Below are 23,130 nucleotides of genomic sequence, written 5' to 3'. Positions count from 1 at the left end.
ATGCCTAGGCTGCTGTCTCCAGTTTCCATACAGTCTGTGTGTCCATACTGCGGGAACCACATCATCACGGTGACCACCCTGGTCCCGGGCATCCTCACCTGGCTTCTGTGCAAGGGCATCTTCATGGCCGGGTGAGTGGCTGCTCCTTGCCTCCGCAGGGGCCCTGAGCATCCTTGTGGGAGGTCTGCAGGGTTTGGGGGGTGGCACAGGGCACGGAGGGAGGGGTGGTTTCCTAGTGCACCGTGGGTGGCTGGGGAGCACCAAGGATGGGGTGGGGGGCTCCCAGGCTCGGCTTGGCCCCAGGTGAGTCCCAAGCCCCGCTGCTCCAGAGGCTGCAGGTGTTTCATGGGCTGCTGCTTCATCCCCTTCTGTGTGGACAGCCTGATGGACGTGAGGCACACGTGCCCCATGTGCCGGCAAGAGCTCTTCTGCTGTAAATGCCGTTAAGTGACCACTGCCTGCCTCCATCTGTCTGCTGGGATCCCGCAGCCCGGTCCAGCAGGAAGATGAAGGGACTAAGGTGGTGCCCACCCGCCCTTCCCTTTGCCCTCCTGTTGCAATGGAAGGCCAGGTGAGCACTGGCACATAGTAGGTGCTCAGTTAGTACCGGATGATTGAACAATGACGTGTGATGTGGCCCTCCCTTCTTAGGCTCCATTCTCTTCTGAGCCCTCAGAAACCACAGTCCAGGCATCAGCTCTCATCTTCCTTTCCCGGCTCCTTCCCATCAGCTCAAACTTCCGCGTCTTTGTGAAAACATCTCTGCAGCCGCACAGCCTCGTCTACCACTCACTCCTCGCACAGAGCCTGTGACTTCCCGCTGCTGAAGCCCTCATCCACCAGGCACTTTGTCCTCCTTCCTACCTGCCTGGACTCTGCAGCCCCTGACCCTCTCTGTCCTCTCCCCTGTCCTGCAGTGATGCTCTGGGCACATCCTGTGCACCCCGTCAGCATACCCTGTCAGGCTGGTGCCCCCCCTCAGCGTCCTGTGTTGGGCCCCTTCCCTACTCACGCGGCTCCTGAAATTTCTGGCCTCGCCTCCTGCATCACACAGCCCTCCCCGGCTGCCAAGGAGCCCCACAAACCCGTCAGGTCTCCAAGTCAGCCCTCTTCCCCCACCTGATCGCATGGTCCCGGAGGCTGGGGCCGGCACTGCTACCTCCCTGTGTCCCCTCCTCTTATCCCAGAGCCCTCCAGTCCCTCTGCACAAGCCTTGGGTCCTGTCCTTTCTGCACTACAATGATTTCTACCCCCCGCCACCCCGTTATCCTACCCCACTCTTTCTTGAAGGAGGCAACAGCCCCCAATGGGTCTCCCAGCCCCAGGTCTTGACCGTTCCTTCTGGTCCTCCCCTGTGTCCAGTGGCTGTCACAGAGTAAGCTCAATGATCACGGGGAGGAATTAATACCTTCAGCTGTGACACCTGCCTAGTACTCATCCTCGGGACCAGACCTTTAACATGGGGTCCCTTTGAGGCCATCTGTGGCTCCTGCTTCCCTCCCCTGTGTTGCGCTCCAGCCACCCACAACCAAGAGTGGCCCGTTCACCCATTCACCCGTGTGTCCAGACTCTTCCCCTGGCCTCTTCTGGAAGGCCCTGCCTGCCCCCTCCTCTCTCCGCCTATTCCTTCCGGCCCCATCGCTCACTCCTGGGTCTCTGTCACTTTCCCCAGGCCCTGGTGCCCCCAGGGTCTGGCGGGGACAGGTGAGTTTATGAGAGCTGGGATGGGGGAGCAAATCTTCTCAAATCTCTGTGCCCAACTCCCAACGAGAGGTTTAATCCTTAAAATTCCTTCATGGCTACAGCACAGTAGCTTTTCTGCACTGTAAAGGCCGTGCTATGCAGGAATTTGGCAAATGCAGGAATTTTGGCACTAGCTGCAGGACAGGAAGCCTCGGTTTCCACATCCAAACAGGGACCCATCTTAACAAGATTTTTAGGACTTAAAAGGATTTTTAGGATTTAAAAGGCCCCAAGTTGCAGGACAGGAATAGAGACACAGACGTAGAGAATGGACCTGAGGATATGGGTAGGGGGAAGGGTAAGCTGGGACGAAGTGAGAGAGTGGCATGGACTTATATACACTACCAAATGTAAAACATACCAAGTGGGAAGCAGCCACAGAGCACAGGGAGATCAGCTCGGTGCTTCGTGTCCACCTAGAGGGGTGGGACAGGGAGGGTGGAGGAAGACGCAAGAGGGAGGAGATATGGGGATACATGAATATGTATAGGTGATTCACTTTGTTATAAAACAGAAACTAACACACCATTGTAAAGCAATTACACTCCAATAAAGATGTTAAAAAAAAAAAAGGCCCCAAGTTGGCTTATGAGCAGGATCCCTCCTGCGTACCACGTGGTCTGCCTGGGGGTGAGGCTGGGCACAGGATGGGCTAAAGGGCACACGAAGGGATTTTTTTTAAAAATAATTTTTACCATGGGGCATTTCCCCCTGATGTCTTTATCTTTAAAAAAATTTTCTTTTCCTTTGGCCGTTCCGCAGCTTATGGGATTTTAGTTCCCCGACCAGGGATTGAACCTGGGCCCTCAGCAGTCGGCGCCTGGAGTCCTAACTACTGGACCGCCAAGGAATTCCCCGAAGGAATTCTTTTTATTTTGCAAAATATAACAAATATTATTCCCTCATCTTTTCAATGAAAAGGAATTTCCTAGAGAAGGGGCAGAGAAGTGGGAGAATTAAGAGGCAGAGGAGAAAGAGTATGGCACTGACCTACATTTTATTCACAAAACGTGGCAGCTGCTTCTCTGTTTTGTTTAGCACCACCCGGGAGGGCAGTACGGAAGCCGAGGGCTGAGAGATGGCTGGTCTGTGTCCAGCAACTGGATGGGCAGCCGGAAACTAGGGTCGGCCTGCCCGGTGGCCTTCAGGTGGTCAGACCCGCTGCTGCGACGGCACTGGCAGGGCGTGTCCCACCAGCCGGGGGAAAGGACCCGTCCGGGGACAGATTTCTCCGGATCTGAATGTCAGCCCGCAGAAGATGCCAGCAGCTGCCCCTCCACCCTGGCCCCATCCCCCGAGATGCCCCAGAGAACCGAAGGGAGCACTGACTCCCGAGGACTGGCACTAGCTGCAGTACAGGAAGCCTTGGTTTCCACATCCAAACAGGGACCCGCCTTAAGATTTTTAGGGTTAGAAGATGAAGCTTCTGACATAAACTAGGCATCCTGGGAACCAGCTTCTCATTTGTAATAAATCAGAATGGGGCTCCAAGTGGACCTGTGTCGACAAGGCAGGTGGCCACCCATCTAGGTCCCAAGTGTACTGATGGAAAGGGAGGCCAGGCGGGCCCACTGGCCACCACTCCCCAGAGGACGAGGTCTTGACCTGGGACTCGGCCAATCTGCAGCTTGGCGGACCACAGCCCTGCAGAGGCACCCAGGCCAGGCGGGCGACGGTCATGGGGCCTGGCTGGCCCTGCCAGAACCGGAACAGGACCTGAACACGCCTGCAGAGCTCCAGCCTGGAGTCTGATTCTGCGCCTGCCAGGCTACTTGCCGGGTTTGACCCGGACTCCCAGAGAGGTCCACAGGCAGGAACATACAGTGCCATGGCAAACGCAGTGCTGGCTGTGTGGGTGGTGTCCTGGGCCCTCCTCTACCGGCCTGCTTTGGTCACCGTGGTCCATGCGCCATCCACAAGGCCCGGCCCAGCTCCCCAGCAGCCCTCCGCGAGCCCACAAAGCCACCCCAGGCCACTCTTAGACTGCCCAGCGTCAGGAAAGACACTTGCCAACGTTTAAAAAAAATCGCGATTTTTGGCTTCTCTTGAAAACTGCGACGATCCATCTGCACAGGTCCCTGGTTTGGCAGATGTCGGGCTGTCCCCTTGGCCCGGCCCGGCCAGTTCCCATCATCCCATGGCCTCCTCCTTCACTGCCTTGTACAACTGACCTAAACCACCGTTCCCATTTCGTAGCCTTGACGTCTGAGGCCTTGGTTCTGGGTCCCGAGACCTCACTGTAGACTCAGGCTGGGGCGCGTGGGGTCGCAGCCCCATTCTCTCCCTGAGGCTTCCCCACGCTCCTGCTGTCTGCACCAACCTCTGGGGCTGGCCAGGAGGGCCCAGGGCTCCGGGGGAGGCAGCCACCCTGTCCCCCTCTCCCGCAGCTCTCATCTCAAAGTGGGAGGCCGGCTCGGATACCTGGAAAGAGGGGGCGGTGAATGTGGGTCTCAAAGCCAGCTCTGCACTCAGAAGAGGCCCCGAGAGCCCAGCCTGACAGATTAACTCAGAATCCCTGTCCTGGTCACTCGGGGTGGCCCGGACGCCTCACTGCCGGCCGCATGCGGTGTGCTCATCGGCGACAGCCACTACAGCACCACTGCCCGCCAGAGCTGAGACACAGAACAGCTCCGCCGCGCCCCCTCTCAGCACAGGAGTGAACTGGGGGGCGTGATACGGCTGCAGGCAGGGCGCTGGGGACACCTCCCGCTATTTCCAGCCTGGAGCAAGGCTGGGCAGGGCGGCCAGAGGTGAGGAAGCGTCACAAGGCCGGGAGGGCACACAGGGGCCTGGCCAGACTGTCACCCTCTACCACCTGCCTGCCCGTGACGGGGCGAAACGAACCAGCCCCCCAGCAGCAGCCCTGACCCTCTGCGGCACTGGGTCTGAATGGACAAGGGCGCCTCCTCTGTACCGGTGGGAAGGGGGCAGGATTGGGCTTCAGAGGGGCTGAGCGTGGGTTCTCTCTCCCAACATCTTATGACGAACTCAGAACGTCCATCGTACCGGGCAGGATCGTGCTGTGAACGCCCATCCCTGGATCTATCCGTCGACAACGATGCCTGCCCCTAGGGTTGGTCAGTGGCCCCTTGAAGCCGCGATGAGCCGCGACCCTGCGTCTGAACTTGCAGACGCCACCCTGCTCAGCACGCCCCCTCCAAGGCCACCGGAGGCCCGGGTTCCAGGCCTCACAGAGTGAGCGTTTTATGTATCATATATTAACTCGACAGCTCGAGGGAGCCGATCACTGTAAAGACACACAAAGCGAGGGAAACGTGGTTGGAACGCCTGAGCCACGTGTGGCAGTTTAAAATTAAATCAGTGAAAACTCACTCTCTCTGCTGCTACTTTAGCCACGTTTCAGATGCTCAGCGGACACCTGGGGCTCGCGGCTCCCTCGCTGGGCAGGGCCGACGGAGCACCCGCCACCCCGACGACGGACATTCTATTGGGCAGTGAGCAGTCAGAACAAAAAGGCCGAGAGTGGCAAAAATGCCACAGCATCACCCACCCCAAAATGGGGGATCTACGGTTCCATCTTGACATTTGAAATGTATGTTTGCAAACGCAGTCTGCTCTTTTACTTTCTAAAATGAGACCCTTCCTCCCAGCTTGCTGCTTCTGGTACAGTCATGACGAACCCAAGCCCCTCTTCAATGTTACCCTGTGGTTCTGGGGGCCTGAGGGGAAGACGCAGCAGCCTCAGGGTCCAGAGCGAGCCGTGTGAAAGGCGGTCCTCTTCAGGTTGCACCCCTCCCACCACCCCCATCAGCTTTATGAACTCAGACTCAAGGCCGTTAAGTGGTAGGGAATGGAAGAGTAAATCGCACGCGCTGCCTGCTGACCGTCCACGTTATGAAAAGGCCTTTAGGGAAAGCCATTTAATAACTCGACAATAAGTTTCCGTGACGTAAGACTATAATCAACCCTCAGCCAAAACCAAAACCTAAAAGAAATCAATACTTTAATGTTCGAAGTCGAGCACCCGGAGAATGACTTTCCGCAGGAGGGTGGGGCGGCGGGGGGCACGATGGTCACCTGGGCACGAAGTACCCGCCAGGTGGAGAGCAGCCCAGGGACACAGTGCACCAGGTGCGGGATGCAAGGCCACCTCCCCTGGGCCACGCCTTCCACCATGCCAGTATTTCCGGTCATCTTATTGTACTCGGTTCCTGCCCGGAAAAACTTTTTATTTCTTAAGCTTAAACGGGATGAATCAGAGGCAAAAACAAAATACCCCCCGAAAACCTCGTTATAAAGGAAAAGGTTCCCCAGGCCTATCTGCAGGGAGAGCAGAAATCTCCCTCAACTTCCACGTCACTCACTGAGTTGTAATTTTTATAGAAAATTTTATTCAACATACAACATTTTCCAGCAAAAAGGCAATATACAGGAAGAGTTGGTGTACACTGCTGCTACAGAAACAAACAAAAAATACTGGAAAAGGATGAAAAATAAGTGTGATCTGCTGATTCTATTTTACTGCACTCAAAACTAGACACGCAGCTGGCGTCAGCTCCAAAGGAAAAGGCCGGACTGAAAGAAAACTACGCACAATGAATATCAACATCAGTGAAAGTCACTTAAGATTCACCCGACAAAATGCCACCTCCTCACTTCTGGTAACTGAAAAGAGCCTTAACCTACTTTGCAGCTTTTTGCTGGCGCTCTCCCCGTGGACGTGTCGCCGTGGCATGAAGGGTGACGGCTGAGGCAGAGGTAGTGAGGATTCATCGTGAGTCTGAAGTTTATACCAATGAGGCTCATCATCTAGAAGCGCCGTCTCCAACTCTATGAGGATCTGAAAGGGCAGCTCTCAGGTTAGATCAGCGCCGTTCCCCAAATATAATAAAAGCAGCCATAATAATGCACATCACGGAAGCCTCGTGACGCGTCTGACCCGGATCTTCACGACACCCCTCACCTCTCCAAGGAATTCACTCTCCTCTTCTTGCACCCTGGGCTGGTCCCACACGGTTATTTCCAACATCCGTTCTCTGAAATCTCTACGATGCACATGTGAATACACAAAAGTCTGGTTCCATTTTGGTTCTAGTACTTTCTTTACTGTTTTGGTTCGCCTTTTACTTTTATCACTGAAAAATAAGTATGTTTTGTCAATGCAAAAGCAAACGCAAGTATATGCTGCCACCTACTGTAGTTACATGCCGTGCTGCTCTTGGGATGTTTACTCTCTTTAATTCATAACTTTTAATATACAAGTCTGAAAAGACTATCGAGTTTAATAAGACTCTAGTTTTAACTACAATGTAGGCAGCAGTTACAGTTATAGAAATTATAGAAACGCATACACAAAGGTACATTCTAAATGATGTAGCTGTCAAAGACTAATAGATGTGGAAACAAGGTAATGGACAATTTTAAAATTGGCAGATTATTTTAAAGAAACACAAGGCTTGAGGGAATTTTTTTAGGGATAATATAGTTTATTCCCTCATAGAGAAGTATCTATTACATTTTAAAGCTATACCACAGGTGTATGCATATGTGCAAATTCATCAAAATATATATAAAGTATGTGGAATTTTTGGTACGTCAATTCTACCTCGATAAAGCTTTAAAACATATATGAAACTGTATCCCAAGAGAGGAAGTTCTACTTTTTTTCTAATTAGCAAAGATTTTTGCATACTTTTTCTAAAATTATTCCATACCTTCTATCTGGAAGAAAATACATTTTTACATAGGGATTCCTGGGACGCCCATCTACTCTTGGGGGTAGATCTGTTGCTTGCAGAACATTGACAATCAGCTGGTGGCCCACTTTGTCATACCACAGCTTCACCTAAGAGCAATGGAGAAAGAAATTAGCATTTGTAAAAATCACGAGGTATTATAATTTCACAAAAAATACTAAAATTATTTTTGAGGGAGGAAATTTCAAACTGTAAAATACAACTGAATTATAGATATTATTTCTGCAAAGAATACCAACTTGAAAGCATAACCACTTTAAAACTTGACTTTTCATGCATTTTAAGTGTGACTTACAAGAGGCAGGCCCGCGGGCCTCTTATATCATGCGATGGAATAAAACTAATGATAAAATTTTTAGAAAAGACTAAGGGAAGGGGGGGATATTGAAATAATTATCCTTGTTTTTAAATGCTAAGTGCAAGTGTTTGGTGATTATACGTATCTTAATAATGATTAGAGCATGACTAAATGCATTCTGCAGTGCCAACTGTAGTTGAAGTAAAATGTTTGATGTTGGGAAAAATATACGCAAGTAACTTGGAAGACATCAGGAAACGCATTTACTGTATGCCTCTGTACACCAGGTACTGCTGTTTTCTGGTATTTTTTTCCTATTTAATTTTTATAATTAACCTATTACAGATAAATTTGCATGAGGGAAGGGGAAAGGAACAAAGGAAGGTACAATGCATAAACGCCTTTAAACCAAGTGAAGGCCAAATGGTATTTCTCCTAAGATACAAGATACCTGAATAACAAAAGCCAGGAAAATGGCACACTGAAATATTACCTGCAAACTCCTAACGCAGTCAGTGCAGTATTTGTTCTGGCAGGGGACAATGTTAACTTTATTATTATTTTTTTTTAATGTAGAAGTTAGTTTTGGGCTTATGGTTAAATAAGAACTATGATTATAAGTTGTTTAATAGGTATAGATCAGAATACATTTAAGAGTCATTAGAACAAAATAAGCTAATTTAACATGGGAGTAGTAAGGGGTAGATTAAGAATTCAAACCCGGATCTGTATCAATCCATACCTCTGTTCCTAATTAATACCAGAGGTGTGTTTTTCATAAACCTGAAACAGGTGGAGTGTATGAGAGATTCCCACACACACTGAAATAAAAAAGACGGCAGGGCAGATAAAATAGCACAGGGACTAGACAAAGATCTTTAACCTACTAAAAATAGAAGCTAAAACCAGGAAGGGTTTCAAAAATCACAACAAACTTACAGTTACCTTCTTTGTTTAATTAAAACTAAGAGAAGAGCAGCAAAAACAGACTATAGAAATTCACACATTACCAAAGTAGCAAATGATCAACTATTTATAGAACAATGTGAAGCGAGATTTTCTTTTAGTTATTAATACAAATGTCCTGTATTCTACCATAATCTGAAGAAATGTAGCTTTTCCTAATAATTAGCCATGTTTTCTTTACTCCAGCTTTTCCCAGATCACATATAAAACAACAGTGAAGAAAACTGGAGCTTTTTCACACTAATATCAGCAATCAAGAGTTTCATCAAAGGTCTTAAGAAGTTAAAAAAATATCTTCAATTTAAGTTTCTCAAGATCCAGGCTCATGAGGTTGTTAAGTAAACAGAACATGACTCTCTAGGTTTAGTACATCTAACCGACTATTTACCTTAGAAACTTTTATACAGCACACAAAAAATAATTGATACTTTATTATTTTATGTTATCATTTATCACTTACTGTTCAGAACATCTAGCACACTGTAGGCATTCAATAATTATTTCCAGATACATGAGTAAAGGAACAATCTAATAAATTAATGAAAATTGATCAAGTAGATTATGCTGTTAAATGACTCTGACTATATCACGGCCTTCAAAGAAAGCCACACATTTTAAAGACAGACTCAGAACAGGGAGCTTATACTAATGGTCTCCAACATGTACCAAAGACACATACAGAAAGTTGTCCTGGTAAGACTTGTGGCGCATCTTTGAGAGCTCCAGGGCTTGTTGGAGAAATTACAGAAATGGAAGGCCTTTCCATCTTCTGAGATTCAAAGGAACTAGAACCTAAAATGAGAAAAAAAAAATCAAGTACTTTTTAGTAACATATTTGTAACCTAGGTGTGGAGAATACATATTTTTCATGATATGTTAAATGCATCTGTTACTGGTATAAAACCATAATTCAATGGCATCCATAAGAGTAGGACCTACTTTCAGTGGGATAGTCCTAGAAAGTTATCATTGTGCTTTCTTTGGTTAATTGTCTATTTTTTTTTTTTTTTTTAGAGAAAATTTTATTCAACATACAACATTTTCCAGCAAAAAGGCAATATACAGGAAGAGTTGGTGTACACTGCTGCTACAGAAACAAACAAAAAATACTGGAAAAGGATGAAAAATAAGTGTGATCTGCTGATTCTATTTTACTGCACTCAAAACTAGACACGCAGCTGGCGTCAGCTCCAAAGGAAAAGGCCGGACTGAAAGAAAACTACGCACAATGAATATCAACATCAGTGAAAGTCACTTAAGATTCACCCGACAAAATGCCACCTCCTCCCAGTGGTAAATTGTACATGTTCATTCATTAAATATACAATTTCAATTTTCCTTTTTTTTTCTCTTTTTTATTTAGCTTTTTTATACAAAGTCAACAGCTTGCTAACACCAGTGGGCATGCCCTCTTTGCTAAAAGGCCCTCCTTTCTTGGTTCCGCCTGTTCCGTTTTAAGGAGACAAGTCTATTTATAATTTTTTCACCTGCTCGAATGAACCCTTGAGATCGTTAGGTTTGCCGAGAGGCAGCATAGTACACCTTAATTGTATTGAACAGCGTTTTCAATTTAATAAAAAGCCCCCCAAAGTGTCTGTCAGGCCTGTATTCAGTGCATCCACTCTGCAAACGGGCTGCAGGACAGCGGTGGCTGACGGAAGGGAGACGAGTTTATTAAAAAGACCAAGGCAGCTGGGGAGACCGAGGAAGGGGCGACAATACACGAGTGAAGGAAAGAGCGCTATTTATTAGGTTGTGAGTTTCTCTGTTTTGCCTTTACAGATGCACAAAAAGGTCATTGAAAGTATAATTGAGGGAAAGACGTCAGACGAGCCTAAACAGAAGACTTACTAGCTGTGGGGCTGGCGGCTGGGCCCCGGGGCGGGGGACAGCCGAGCCTGTCCAGCGCCGCGCCCGCCAGCTGTTCCCCGACACGCTGACAGCGCCTTGCATCGTGGTTACCATAAAATAACTCTCATTGGCATCCAAGCTTTATAAAAACACCTTCTTCATTTTGCTCAAAAAGGGCAATCAATAGATACAGAGAAGCCAAACTGAACAGCCTCAACAAAATAAAATTAACACCAGCAGCAAATCCTCTTGCTGAAGACCTGGGACAGTGCTCGCGCACCAGAGTTCTTGGCTGTTGTTAAAGGGCACACCCACCGAGGTCCGCCTCGCCCGCCCGCCAGGGGAGGAAGTCAGTTATGGATTTTAATGGCCTTTTCCAGGTATGTGTAGCGACTCCTCTTTGGGGCTTTGTTGAAGTGGTCGAGCCCTAGCCAAGGCCGAGGATGAGACATGTTACCTGGCGGGGAGAGAAAGCAACTGAGACCACAGAAGCCAGGCTTGGGCCCCCGGAGCGAGCGCACCTGCATCCCCAACCGAGGTCTCGGGGCTCCAAGGGTGGCACTGTCTCCCCTGGGACCTTAGTTTTTTCGGCCATTGTGTGATGCCTGCCAAGTTCATTGGTCACAGGCCGCCGTTCCTCCCTGTTCTACAGATGAGGAAAACAAGGCCGAATCTCCCAGCTGGGGAAATACAAGGGCCGCCACTCGAACCCAGGGCTGCCGGCCTCCCGGCCACTTACTACTTGGCTTCTTCACTGTGGGAGGGCTCTTACCAGGCTGAGGTTCAAAGTCTTTCAAGTTTACTTCATACTCATCTTCATTTATGTACTGGTGTCGGCCCATCATCACAATAGCAAATTTAAACTGAGACAAAAATCGAAAACGCCATTAATTCCAAATACTAGCAAAACTCACACCTCTGGCAAAAAAAAGGCAAGACTTCAGCATCCCGCCCGACAAATTACTCGCCAAGTATCCAAGAAGCGCGTACCTTTTCAAACTCCTTTTCCTGGATGTCTAACAGACTCTGAATCCGCTTCATCACTTCTCTGAAATGCTCGCCCTGCGAACGACAAAGGGCGCATGTGCTCACACAGCTCATGCCCTCCTGTGCGGCCGCCTCGGGGAAGGAGCCCCACTGAGCAACACTAACCCAGAGCACGAGGGCCCAGGTCCCGACCCGAGACACTCAGCGTCTTAGCAGAAGGACTCCTCACCTGGTGTATCCTCAGCAAGAACGGGATCCCGAACGTCCCAAACACCTCTTTGTGGAAATGTGCCACTGTGATCAGCATCTCATTTTCCTTATCTATGTCTACCTGGTCCAAAGGTATTTCCTGGGGACACACATTTTTAACGCAAGGGGTTGAAAAATTCAATTAATGCAAACACAGCGCCACACTTTAATCCTTAATTCTGACTCGCTCCTCCAACAAGGGAAGCTAGGTCAGTTTTGCCAAAATGTCATGTTTGGGGCTTGTTAGAATAATTAGAGTTTAGAGTCAGGAGAAATATCTAAGCCTGGTGGCGCAGTGGTTGAGAGTCCGCCTGCCGATGCAGGGGACACGGGTTCGTGCCCCGGTCTGGGAAGATCCCACATGCCGCGGAGCGGCTAGGCCCGTGAGCCATGGCCGCTGGGCCTGCGCGTCCAGAGCCTGTGCTCCGCAACGGGAGAGGCCACAACAGTGAGAGGCCCGCGTACCGCAAAAAACAAAACAAAACAAAAAAAACTCTGGGGACTTCCCTGATGGCACAGTGGTTAATAATCCACCTGCCAATGATGCAGGGGACACCGGTTCGAGCCCTGGCCCGGGAAGATCCCACATGCCACAGAGCAACTAAGCCCACATGCCACAACTACTAAGCCGGCGCGCCTAGAGCCCATGCTCTGCAACAAGAGAAGCCACTGCAATGAGAAGCCTGCGCACCGCAACGAAGAGTAGCCCCCACTCGCTGCAACCAGAGAAAGCCCGCACGCAGCAACAAAGACCCAACGCAGCCAAAAATAAAAATAAAATAAATTTATATATTAAAAAAACAGAATCTGCCTGCTCATGCAGGGGACATGGGTTCTACCCCTGGTCCAGGAAGATCCCACATGCTGTGAAGCAACCAAACCTGTGAGCCACAACTACTGAGTCTGCACTCTAGAGCCCATGAGCCAAGAGCCCGTGCTCTGCAACAAGAGAAGCCACCGCAACGAGAAGCCAGTGCACCGCAACGAAGACCCAAAGTGGCCAAAAATAAATAAATAAATCTTAAAAAGAAAAGAAAACTTTTTTAAAAAATTTATTTATTTATTTGGCTACATTAGGTTTTCGTTGCGTCACGTGGGATCCTTAGTTGCGGCATGTGGGATCTAGTTTCCTGACCAGGGATGGAACCCAGGCCCCCTGAACTGGGAAGGCGGAGCGCCTTAGCCACCGGACCACCAGGGGAGTCCCAAAACCCTGTGTTTTAAGAGACCAAATAATGAGTTGTTCCAGTTACTGTGGAAATCTCAGCAGTTTTAAAATCAACAGGGACCCAGTTTCTGACTAGATGTGCTTGATGATCCATACTTAAAATTAATTTCTAAGGACAAATAAGTGAGCTATCTGGAGTAGCAGAGAGTCGAAGGGTGGCTGCCGGAAGCTGGGGCGAGAGTCTCAGTGGCGCAGATGGATGGTGAAGAGGACTGTCCAACAACATGAATGTGCTCACACTACTGAACAGTACATTTTAGGTTAGGTCTATTTTATCATAATAAAACATTCAATTTTTCAAAATCTGGCAGAATTAAATTAACCTCAGGGGTCACTTCATCTACCGGTACACAAACAAAACGACAGCCACTCCCAGGAGCTGCTGTGCTACCTGAATAAGCTGCGGGCGGCCGCCCCACCTGCGGGGGCTCAGGAACCCTCCTCCCTGGTGCAGCCAGAGGGACGCTTACCTCTATTCGAAATGTTCGACTTGTCGCAGGAGATAAACATTCTAGTAGTTCGTCTTCTTGATGCACACCAATAATTTTGTAGCTTACAATTTCTAGCAGCCTGTGCAAAACAAGGAAGAACGTGAACTATACACATTCACGTAAAAAAAACTCTCTAAAAAACTATTCGTCAGCCATTTTATTACAAAGCTACGAAGATTCGCTTGTCTTCTTATGAAGATTTGAAATGTCAAAAGCAGGTATCCTTGGGGAGCAGACAGAACACTGGCCGGGGACCCTCTCAGAGCGTGTGTAAATCTTTCTTGCTATGGTTCCAAACTGGGCAGGGCTTGTGAAATGTTTCTCACTCTTTAGATAACAAAGGCCTCATTCTTTTATTAATTTTGTAAAGAAAACATTCTGGGAACCAAGTAGCCCCAAGGGCTGTTCTATCCTACGAGCTGACTGTAAAGACAAGGTGGTAAGATTAGCACCCGACTCTCTGAGATATAAACTGAACATCAAATCTGGGGCTTCTTTCTGCGGCTTGAACACTGGCGAGAACAGATGAGAAGTGACCAGATTTCTCAGACACAATCAAGGCCACGTTTTCCAGCTTCAGCTGATCAGTCTGCTTGAATCACTCTTCCTCTGCTTGGCTTTTCTACCTGCATCTCCCTTTGGCACTACTGCTAATTAATATCCGGAGACACAGGGAGGGAAGACGGGCAAAAAAAAAGGATTAAATGTGAAGTATTTATATGAAGTGTTGCAAAGTATGGGCTGAAAGATGAGCATGGCAACTACTGCGGGGGTGGGGGGGTGCGACGGGCACTGCACAAGTACAGGGCTGGGCCCGGGCTGCCCCTGCCTCCACCTTCGGGATTCGGGAAATACTCGCCTAAGTTTCCCTGATGCCTTCTCGCCGAGTTCCACAGCCTTTTTACATTCCTCTAACAGGTCCCGGACACACCCGTGCTTGTCTGGATATAGTGTTATTTCCTAAGAAACGACAAGATGAAGGCTATACAGGAAACGGGACACACACGGGGCCTGCTCGGGCCCCTGCCCGCCGACCATCACTCAGACCACCTGCCCAAGCCTGGGAGCCGCCCCACACTGTGGGGAGTCTAATAAATGCCATTTTGAGGCAAAAAGCTCGCCATTCACAGGACAGCTTTCTCAGGAATTTTCCTCCCCGTGAAGGGTCACTAAGAGGCTGTCCAATTCTCAGCATGGTGAGACAGAGGACAAGGACCGGGGTGGACTGTGTCATTTCAGCCTGACAGCTGCACACGGGCGACAACATGGATGGCACATGTCCCAGATTTCCTCTCAATACCGTTAAAGCTAGAAAGGTGAACGACTTGGGTGTCTGAGTAGGTACAGACTTCCCAGTAGAACCACTTAACGTGAGGCTGTGTCGTCTGCAAAGGGCCCAGCGGAGCTGCCGCCGGCTCCAAGGCCAAGCAGCAAGGTCCCAATCAGTTGGAAAGGGACTCCCTGACACTGTCATTCTGCCTGAAGCCTCAGAGGTGGCGGCGGGGGCCGGGTGGACAGAGCTCCTCCCCCCACCGGGGTTCTCAAACTCTCAAGGCGAGCCGCTAACACACGCTACCGCTTAGGGAGCTTTCTTTGGTTGTTTTAGTTTTCAGGGTCTGGGGAGAGAGATGCAATATACAAGATGCAATAAAAATAAACACTCATACCATAGAAAAAACTCACCTCTTCCCTAAATTGGCTGTTTAACCATATACACTTAAAACTTCGCCTGTTCTCAAAGTCTGTGATTTTCATCTTAAGCTATTAAGAAAAGAGAGACTCATTTTAGATATGCTTCCACAGAAACCCGAGCCTTCTCCTTATTACCCATGGTTACATTAATTTGGACTCATACCTGCTGATAGTAAAGTTTCTTAGGTTGTCTAGGCTTGAAGAACTGTAGAAGATCTCTTAAAGTACCTTCATAATTATGTCTAAGAGGATTACCTGGGCCATCCCTATAACTACACAAGAAAACAGCATATAAATAAAAGACTCGTTTATTTGCCTAAAACAAATATCCGTGAGTGAGCATAAAAGCAAACCTCTGGCCTGACACCTAGACTTGAAATTTGGACTCTGACTACTCCTGTCCCCAGGTCCTAAGTCCCTGCGTCTGTCACACCTGAACACTCTCGGCAAGGGTGACACGGCACACAGAAGCCGGGCCGGGCCAGGCCCAGCCGGACACACATGGGAGGGAGGTGTGTGGATGAGGTCTCTAAAGTAAGCCTGGCTTTAGATGAGGCTGCCAATTATTTTGACATCTTGGAGTAGCGTGGTCAAGATGTGAGTGGTGACAATTCTATATCTGAAACTAAGCAAAAAATGGCATGTCAGGTGAGGTGGCCGGCTACTTATTACATTAGTTCGGAGATGTTTGGATGAACTATGGAACACATGCAGTCGAGACCAAACACTGCGCATCTGTGAGTGTGGCTCACCCTTGAGACTTGAAGAACTGGAGCAGCATCGGGTCGGTGTTGAGCCTCTGAGCAACTGTCTTTGCCACCTGGGGAGGGAGGGCCAGAGTAAGAAAGCAAGGTTCACATCGGTGAATAAACTGAAACTTGCTGATACACTTTATCACTGATTATTTGCTTAGTGCTCTTAAAGAAACCTGTTATAAGCAGCCTGAATTTAAATGCCCCGGAAAGTTACCATCTAACAGGAATAAATTATATTCCTTAGTATATCACCACAGCAGCAGCGTATCTGAAGAAGAAAACCTTTTAAAGTGTTTTTCACTTTCATTGGGGAGGTCTGTCTGTAGACTTATTTCCTGAAGACTGTTTTTTTAATGGTTCACACTTGGCATGTTGTAACCGAAGCAAAGGTGCTGTTAAAACTATGATCTCTGAAACCAACTTATGCCAGGGGTCAAGAGGACTTTGAAGAGCAAGAAGACACGGCAGTGGGTGGGGGTAGGGAAGTGAGGGGAAAAGAGCTTCCGATCCCCTGGCAACATCAACACCAACCCACTTGCATCAAGAACTCCCTCAGACAGTGGACTGCAACCCCTCCTCCAGAACCAAATCCATTACACAGCCTCATCAGCAAGCTTTTTAAAAAAGAACTTGGTCTTTCTGGTGTGGAATCTGAAGGGAAAAGAGCATTTTATCAAATACCTGAAAATAATTCATTCTATTTGATAATGTAACCACAAATCCAGGATCATTGGGGATTGTTTTATCACAGAAAATCACATCGACACGGTGGTAGAGATCTCTGAAATATTCCTTTGCAGTGGGTAATTCACTGTTATCATTTTCAGGGTCATCCCTGGGGAGAAAAACACAGACAATCAAAGTCCGGGCCAGGGTTCGGGCATCATCTCCCAAGTAACAGTGACGCTGAGCAGTGTGGATCTAAACTCAGGCTAGCACTTCCCGATGCCGGGAGCCTGCCCGGCTACCAGGCAAAGGCGATCGTGGACAGAACGTGCGCGCTGAGCCACGCACAGGGCTGGCTGCTTTCCGTTGCCGATCTCGCTCCCGAAACAGAACGGTGCCCTCTCATTCCGCAGACAAGGACTCAGGATGCACTGCGGGGCCCACCCTGCTGGCTCTGCTGAGTCTACTCCCCGACGGGGACTTGGCAGGTTATCACTTTCCTGCGAAGGCTGCAGGACCGGGTTGTCGCTAAACCTAAAATGTTTACTGCCTGGCCCTTAAACAATAGGTCTGCCACCCCTGCTCTTGGCCACCGGGCCCTGCAGCCTCCCTGTGGTCAGTGTTCAGGGCTGCCCTGCCCTGGCAAGACGGCTTCAAGAGCAAGGAAAAGGCCGGGTGCATCATCAGGCTGCCTTCAGACTGCACACCTGCTGGCTTCCGTGCAGACAGATTTAAGTGATTACCCAAGTGGGTGCATTCTAAGAATTTCATGTTTTCAAGGAAAGAAAACAATCTCGCTCTTCCCTAAAGACCTTTGCCCTCCTGCTAATAGTTGTCATGCTCGCTGTAGACATTTTTGGGAAATAAAAGCATTCAATGAGGAAAATGCTTGCCACCCCTAATTCCAAAACCCAGAGAAGGCCAACTGCTGTCAACATTCTGTCAATGTCAAACAAAACGTGACTCAGGGTCTAGAGAATTGTTTCCGGGTTCTAGGACTTCTGATTTTAGTACAAAGAGATAACTTCAAAAAGTACCTACTTCTGAAACACTATAATGTCACCATCCATTAGCTCATCGAGGGCTTTATCAAGAGACACGTCATAGTCCTGAATTCTCTCTGTTAAATTCGGTTTAACTTCCTACAGTAAAAGAAAGGACATGGTTACAACGCAACGTCTGTCCAATGTTTAATACGGCCACACACTGTATGTATTTTCTCTATACCCAATTCCATCAGCCCTACAATTTTGAATAAATAGTAGGAAATACTAGTAATAAGGATATAATAATCACTGACCCTAAAGAGGGAAACACCAGAAATGTACAGAGAGGATCCTGACTCAAGATCACCCGAGGCCCCATTTAGCTGTGGTCTTGACACAACAAATGCAGGGCTAGCAAGACATGCAGAAGAAGTCCTCCCCAAACCACTAACCATGTGCTTATTACAGAAAAATAAGGATCCAAACCTCATAGAGGATAAGACTAGTATCTTGGATAAATCCTGCTCTGTCACACATAACTGGGAGCAAGTCACCTAGGTTCAAGAAAAATGAAGAATTCAAAGGTGTGATACACTGAGACTTTGGCAAAATCAACTCAGAAGGTGAGTGCTGCCAGACTTACGTATTTTACAGGATATTGGTGTGTAGATATGCCCACAGTAATTCAAGCTCCGTGTTTTGGGATCATACATCTTCAAAAATAACATCACATCATCTACAAGGTTAATAAACAGGCTTTGTTAGGATCTTCTGGTCAGTGCAATGTTAACAAATAGCAACTGAAATGACAACTTAGGGCACCTGAAAGTTACTGTGTGCAATGATGTTTGTTAAGAGGCTGATCCTCGGTCTGAGGCATCATTTCAAACCTCAAGCCCATGGGAAACACTGCATTTGAAGCAGGAAAGATGAGAACTGAGTGCACAGAATTTAGGAAACCTAGTTTTAAGACCTGGTACTCGCCAGCAGAGTGTTTTACCATGGAAGTATCTGTTAAAGGTTGTGTCTGTGTCTTTGCCAGAGAAGTGACCACTTGAAGTAATACAAATAAGCAATCTTGGACCCACCTGTTTTGTAAATAAAGTTGCACTGGAAGACAGTTCTTTTACCTAATCTCTGTAGCCGCTTAGTAGCTACAATAGCAGGCAGAGGCGGTAAGGCCCACAAAGCATGAAATATTCACTATCTGGCCCTTGACAGCAACCCCTGCTCTACACCATCTGTCAAGTATATACAAGAGCAGCTTGATTAGCAAAACATGGAACGTGCTGGACTCCACGCTGCTGCCACCTTCTCACCTGCCAGGACGCTACAACCCACAGTCGGTCTGATTTGACTTCACCAAGAAGCCTTGAACACGGTGGATGTTCCGCAAGCATCTTGGGGATTAACAAGATTTCTTTGCAAGGGAAGAACACTTAACCCTGTGTGTTTAGAACGACACTCCGGGAATAAAACTCCACTCTCTGGAGGTGCTGGGCAGGGGGAGGCACTCACGATCTTTATCAAACTTGGGTAACGTTGCTCCACTAGCAGCCAGCTCCGGATCAACTGTTTCCAGGAATATTGTCCAAGGGTTTTCATTATCACTGAGTTCAATCATCTATTCCCAAAAGAGATGCTGGGCTTAGAAGATTATTATAGCTAAGTGAGAGTTAAAAACTATATTTAAGTACTGAAGACAAGGTCCACCTCTACGTAACTGTACCGAGGGGGAGACCGCAGGGCACGCGGTGCCTGCCGCACACGCCCAGACCAGACCAGACCGCCACACTCACCGTCTTGCTGCCGTCGGCCTCGTTATCCAGCATGGCCGGTCGTTTGGTGCCATTGCTCCTCGCCTGCATGGGCCACAGTCGAATCTGATCTTGAGGAAATCCCTGGAAATAATTACAGTTAAATTAATCGAAGCAAAATCAGCTTACATTTTAATTCTACATCAAGGTAATGATTCTATGACTATAAGGGGAAAAAAATCATGATTACAGCTCTCCCTGCTGGTGTGGGCAACAGTGACCTGGCATTCGGGATCTCTGGTGTCCTGGAACTTCAAGCGCATTTTACCAAGGAGGAGGCGGGGGGAGGAGGGGGAGATGAGGGGAGATGCCAGAAGGCAGAACCCGGAAGGGAAGGAACTCTGGTCCCAAGCTCACTCTCAGGTGGCGCCTGGACACAGCGCCTGCCTCCAAGGGCAGGATCCTCCAGGGTCCAGTTATGAAAATGGAGAGAGAACTATCAACAGGAGGACGGGCACTCACCATGGTCTGAGAGAGGTTCTGGACAAACTCAGCAAGCGAGGAGTTTTTCAACACTTTGAACACGGTGTATTTCACTTTTTCTTCATCGTACATATCATTTCCTTGATGGCCACAAAACTGGTCCTCTGCAACAATCTGCAAATAGGCATGAAAATGCAGAATGGAGTTTACACCACTAACAGACAAAAGAGAACCAGGTCAGGCTGATCGAAACCAAGGTTCAAATGCTACAAATAAAAACTAGTCTTTTGCTTTAATGAACCTTCTACAGAAGACCCAAGCAGAAAAGCACCAAAATGACCAAGAACTAAATCAGGTACGAATATTTGGAAACCCTACATGTTTCCATGCAGCCATTCTAAACTCATCCATAAACATCAACTAGAAATCCATCTGGATGGTGATCCCCAAATATTAGAAAGCCAGGATGCACATGTACCTTTTTGTCCAGGTAGTCAATCAACTTGTTAAAACAAATGCCTGTTTCCTAACCACAACTAAATCATGAACCAAAACCACCTGGCAGTTCACCCCCCACTCCCCCAGCTGCCAGAGCTCTCCCTGCCAGGCCTCATCTGGGTTCTGCTCGCCCTTCCTTCTCTGGCCCCCTGCATGTTTTATAAACACTAAGACACCGCTGCTCTGGCAGCCTGCGTACCTCTCACATCTAAGCCCGTACCCTGAACTGGAAAGAACATGCCCAACGGTCAGGGAACTGGCCTGCAGTTAGTCAGTCGCACGCTCAAGGGGCTGCCCAGAGCCGTCGCCGACGCCCCGGCCCGCACAGCAGCTCCGCGCCCGCCCGGAGGCTGACCTGCACCTGCATGTAGAGATGGGCTTCCTGCCGCTCCTTCCGCTTCTGAGCCTCGATCCTCTTCTCTTCTTGCAATCGTTCCACCAACTGCTGAGGGATATCGTGGTCGGTGACAGCTTGTAAAACCTCACCTGCAGGACAAACGCATCTTCCTTCACCTCTGTGCGCTACGTCATCACAAATAAAGCCACCCTTCAAAGTAAAATTACTTGGCACCCTGGGTCCACATCCAAACCCGCAAGCCCAATCCGGCTGCTTCTAGATGACGTTGTAAGGCAGCATAAGCGGGCAAATGTCTGGACAGGTGGCTCTAGCTTAGGTCCATTGTAACGTGGTATAAAATGCCCCAGCGGGCGAGACTCAGGGCCCAGCTGTGAGCTCGGCACAGCCAGGGCACGACACACCCGCTCCACTCACTGAGCTTCGACTCCCGGATATAAACCAGCATGTAGGCGTTGGTGCAGTGCCGCACGGAGAGGTCATCGTCGTGGCCCCCGTAGTTGTGCTCGATGGCCTCCTCTTTTGTACACCTGGACACCACGTCATCATCAAACTTACACCACTGCAACGGGGAGCAGCAGAGATACGGCGCTTTGAGGAGCACGCAAAGTAAATAAAAGGCAGCATTCTCCGGAAACACGTGACCTGCCTCAGGTGACCCTCACAAAACTCGCCAGCACTTCTGCCGTCCTCATCCCACATTCTGGAGAAATTGCTAAGATCCGTCCATGGGCAATTTCTGTAATGTACTCAAATATCCTAAGCTTCAGCTTAGGCTCCATCTCTGTCCACTGTGGATGGAGTCGTTTTAAATGGCACTAACCCTACAGTTACAGGTTCCTCATCCGGTGCCATGAGGGTCCTGCCTTCAAATCCCCTCAGCACGAGCTGGGCGGGCTCCACCTTGGCTCTGTTCCTCACTGGGCCTGTGGTCCTGGACACAGACCCCGAGACCCTCATCTGCTCCTCCTGGTGAAGATCACGTGATGGGATCCACGTGAACCAGGCAAAGACCACGCATTACACTGCGCGGGTAACGGGGCATGTGCAATAACATGCAACCAATGCGGGCCCACAAGTGCGGGCCACAGGTGATTATTCTAAGTGGAAACTAAGTGCCTCATGTTAGATGTAAAGGGATCCTGTAAGGTCCAACGTTCAATACTAATAACGAGATGTATATATCAAGTACAATCATAATTTACTATCCACCTTTAAAAGTATCAGGAACATACAGACACAGAGGCCAAGAAGGGATCCTTCGCTATTCAAGGCCAAGTCTGAAGCTGAGTGTCCCTGAATTCCCTACACAGCATCACGTCCACCCTACCCCCTCCCCAGCACTTACTTTGCCATCCCCTTTGGGGTTTAGATAAACCACATAATGTCCACCATGATTATCTCCACTATGAACCAGGACTGCATGAAGAATATAATTTGCAGGGTCTTTAGGATCCGTTTTTTGTAAAAATTCATCAAGTGGTAGCTGTTCGGGGAACTCAAACCTATTTAAAATAAAAATATTTTTAGAGAAATCCAGGTTTCATTTACTCGTAAAATACTTCACCTTTAGGCTTTATTCCTTGCTAGACCTTCTAATTCATTGGCTCCTCTTTACTTGGAAAGGGCAGCTCCTACTCATCACAACAAATGATTCACACGTCAACAAAATCTGAAGCTTGATTTGAGAAAAATACCTATAAAGCACTGACACACCTAACGGAATTTTAAATTCCAGGATATTACATAACAGTCACTCTTGTAACAAAAACACACTGACTTTTCTAGGATGTGGATATTTCCAAATGTTGTCATGAATGGTGCGCGGTGGGGGGGGTGGGGGGGGCGCTTGAGAGGCAGGAAGAGCGGGAGGTGGGTGCATGAGGACCGTGGTGCCGAGCAGAGCATGACCCTGGGCGTGGAGGGGCAGCTGCCACCCGGCACGGCCCTTGGGAACTCAGGCCTGGCACTGCCAAGTGTTCTGAATGCCAGATGCCAGAAATCTGGACTTTTATGTGAAATCTCACAATCTGAAAAAATGTTGGCAACTAATTCTAATAAAAATAGAAAGAAAACCAAGGTGAGGACCCAACAAAGCACACCAACAGGTTGGGCCTAGCTTGCAGGCTGCTGGTCTGTGAGGTCTGCTGTCTCAAGAGATCCCACGGAAAAGGTCAAGAACAGATGAGGAGGCCCGGTTGGTGGCAGGTGATATGATCGAGTCACACTCTCCGCCGAGTTTGAGGGGTGACTGACCAACCTCTAGGAGGCTGGTTATTGTCAGGCTGTACCCCCTGACCAAGGAGTACAAAGTTACTGCTCCAACTAATCAGGGTGCAAATTCTGTCTCCTGAACCAGACAAAGCAGTGTGTGGTAGCAACCTTTTTTTTTTTTTTTTTTTTGCAGT

The 23,130-nt window shown here is 48.5% G+C and overlaps 3 protein-coding genes across 3 annotated transcripts in view; 1 reads left to right on the top strand and 2 right to left on the bottom strand.

Moving 5' to 3' along the window:
• On the top strand, positions 1-447 carry LITAFD (LITAF domain containing). The gene is made up of 2 exons (XM_055089738.1): positions 1-131; positions 339-447. Exons 1-2 carry the CDS (start codon positions 1-3, stop codon positions 445-447), a joined length of 240 nt encoding a protein of 79 aa, XP_054945713.1.
• Positions 448-1,642: 1,195 nt separating this feature from the next.
• On the bottom strand, positions 1,643-10,677 carry LOC114487542 (regulating synaptic membrane exocytosis protein 1-like). The gene is made up of 8 exons (XM_028498017.1): positions 10,623-10,677; positions 9,404-9,516; positions 7,419-7,549; positions 6,668-6,839; positions 6,391-6,544; positions 3,316-3,438; positions 2,803-2,980; positions 1,643-1,691 (listed from the first exon to the last, which is right to left on the bottom strand). Exons 1-8 carry the CDS (start codon positions 10,675-10,677, stop codon positions 1,643-1,645), a joined length of 975 nt encoding a protein of 324 aa, XP_028353818.1.
• USP7 (ubiquitin specific peptidase 7) overlaps positions 10,452-23,130 on the bottom strand; it is a 20,515-nt gene continuing 7,836 nt past the window's right edge. Inside the window, exons 8-26 of the mRNA XM_028498877.2 lie at positions 22,071-22,227; positions 21,140-21,284; positions 20,723-20,853; positions 19,909-20,043; positions 19,429-19,530; positions 19,148-19,253; positions 18,273-18,365; positions 18,116-18,183; positions 17,685-17,785; positions 16,659-16,812; positions 15,975-16,042; positions 15,386-15,494; positions 15,214-15,291; positions 14,390-14,490; positions 13,510-13,609; positions 11,792-11,911; positions 11,566-11,637; positions 11,348-11,438; positions 10,452-11,032 (exon numbers count right to left, since the gene is read on the bottom strand). Of these exons, the coding sequence (XP_028354678.1) occupies positions 10,926-11,032; positions 11,348-11,438; positions 11,566-11,637; positions 11,792-11,911; positions 13,510-13,609; positions 14,390-14,490; positions 15,214-15,291; positions 15,386-15,494; positions 15,975-16,042; positions 16,659-16,812; positions 17,685-17,785; positions 18,116-18,183; positions 18,273-18,365; positions 19,148-19,253; positions 19,429-19,530; positions 19,909-20,043; positions 20,723-20,853; positions 21,140-21,284; positions 22,071-22,227 (2,038 nt within the window). The 3' untranslated portion in view covers positions 10,452-10,925. The remainder of the gene's footprint in view (positions 11,033-11,347; positions 11,439-11,565; positions 11,638-11,791; positions 11,912-13,509; positions 13,610-14,389; positions 14,491-15,213; positions 15,292-15,385; positions 15,495-15,974; positions 16,043-16,658; positions 16,813-17,684; positions 17,786-18,115; positions 18,184-18,272; positions 18,366-19,147; positions 19,254-19,428; positions 19,531-19,908; positions 20,044-20,722; positions 20,854-21,139; positions 21,285-22,070; positions 22,228-23,130) is intronic.

Source organism: Physeter macrocephalus, chromosome 14 (genome assembly GCF_002837175.3).
Source record: "Physeter macrocephalus isolate SW-GA chromosome 14, ASM283717v5, whole genome shotgun sequence".
In the NCBI taxonomy this organism is placed as follows: Eukaryota; Metazoa; Chordata; class Mammalia; order Artiodactyla; family Physeteridae; genus Physeter; species Physeter macrocephalus.
This window is presented reverse-complemented; position numbering and strand designations above follow the sequence as displayed.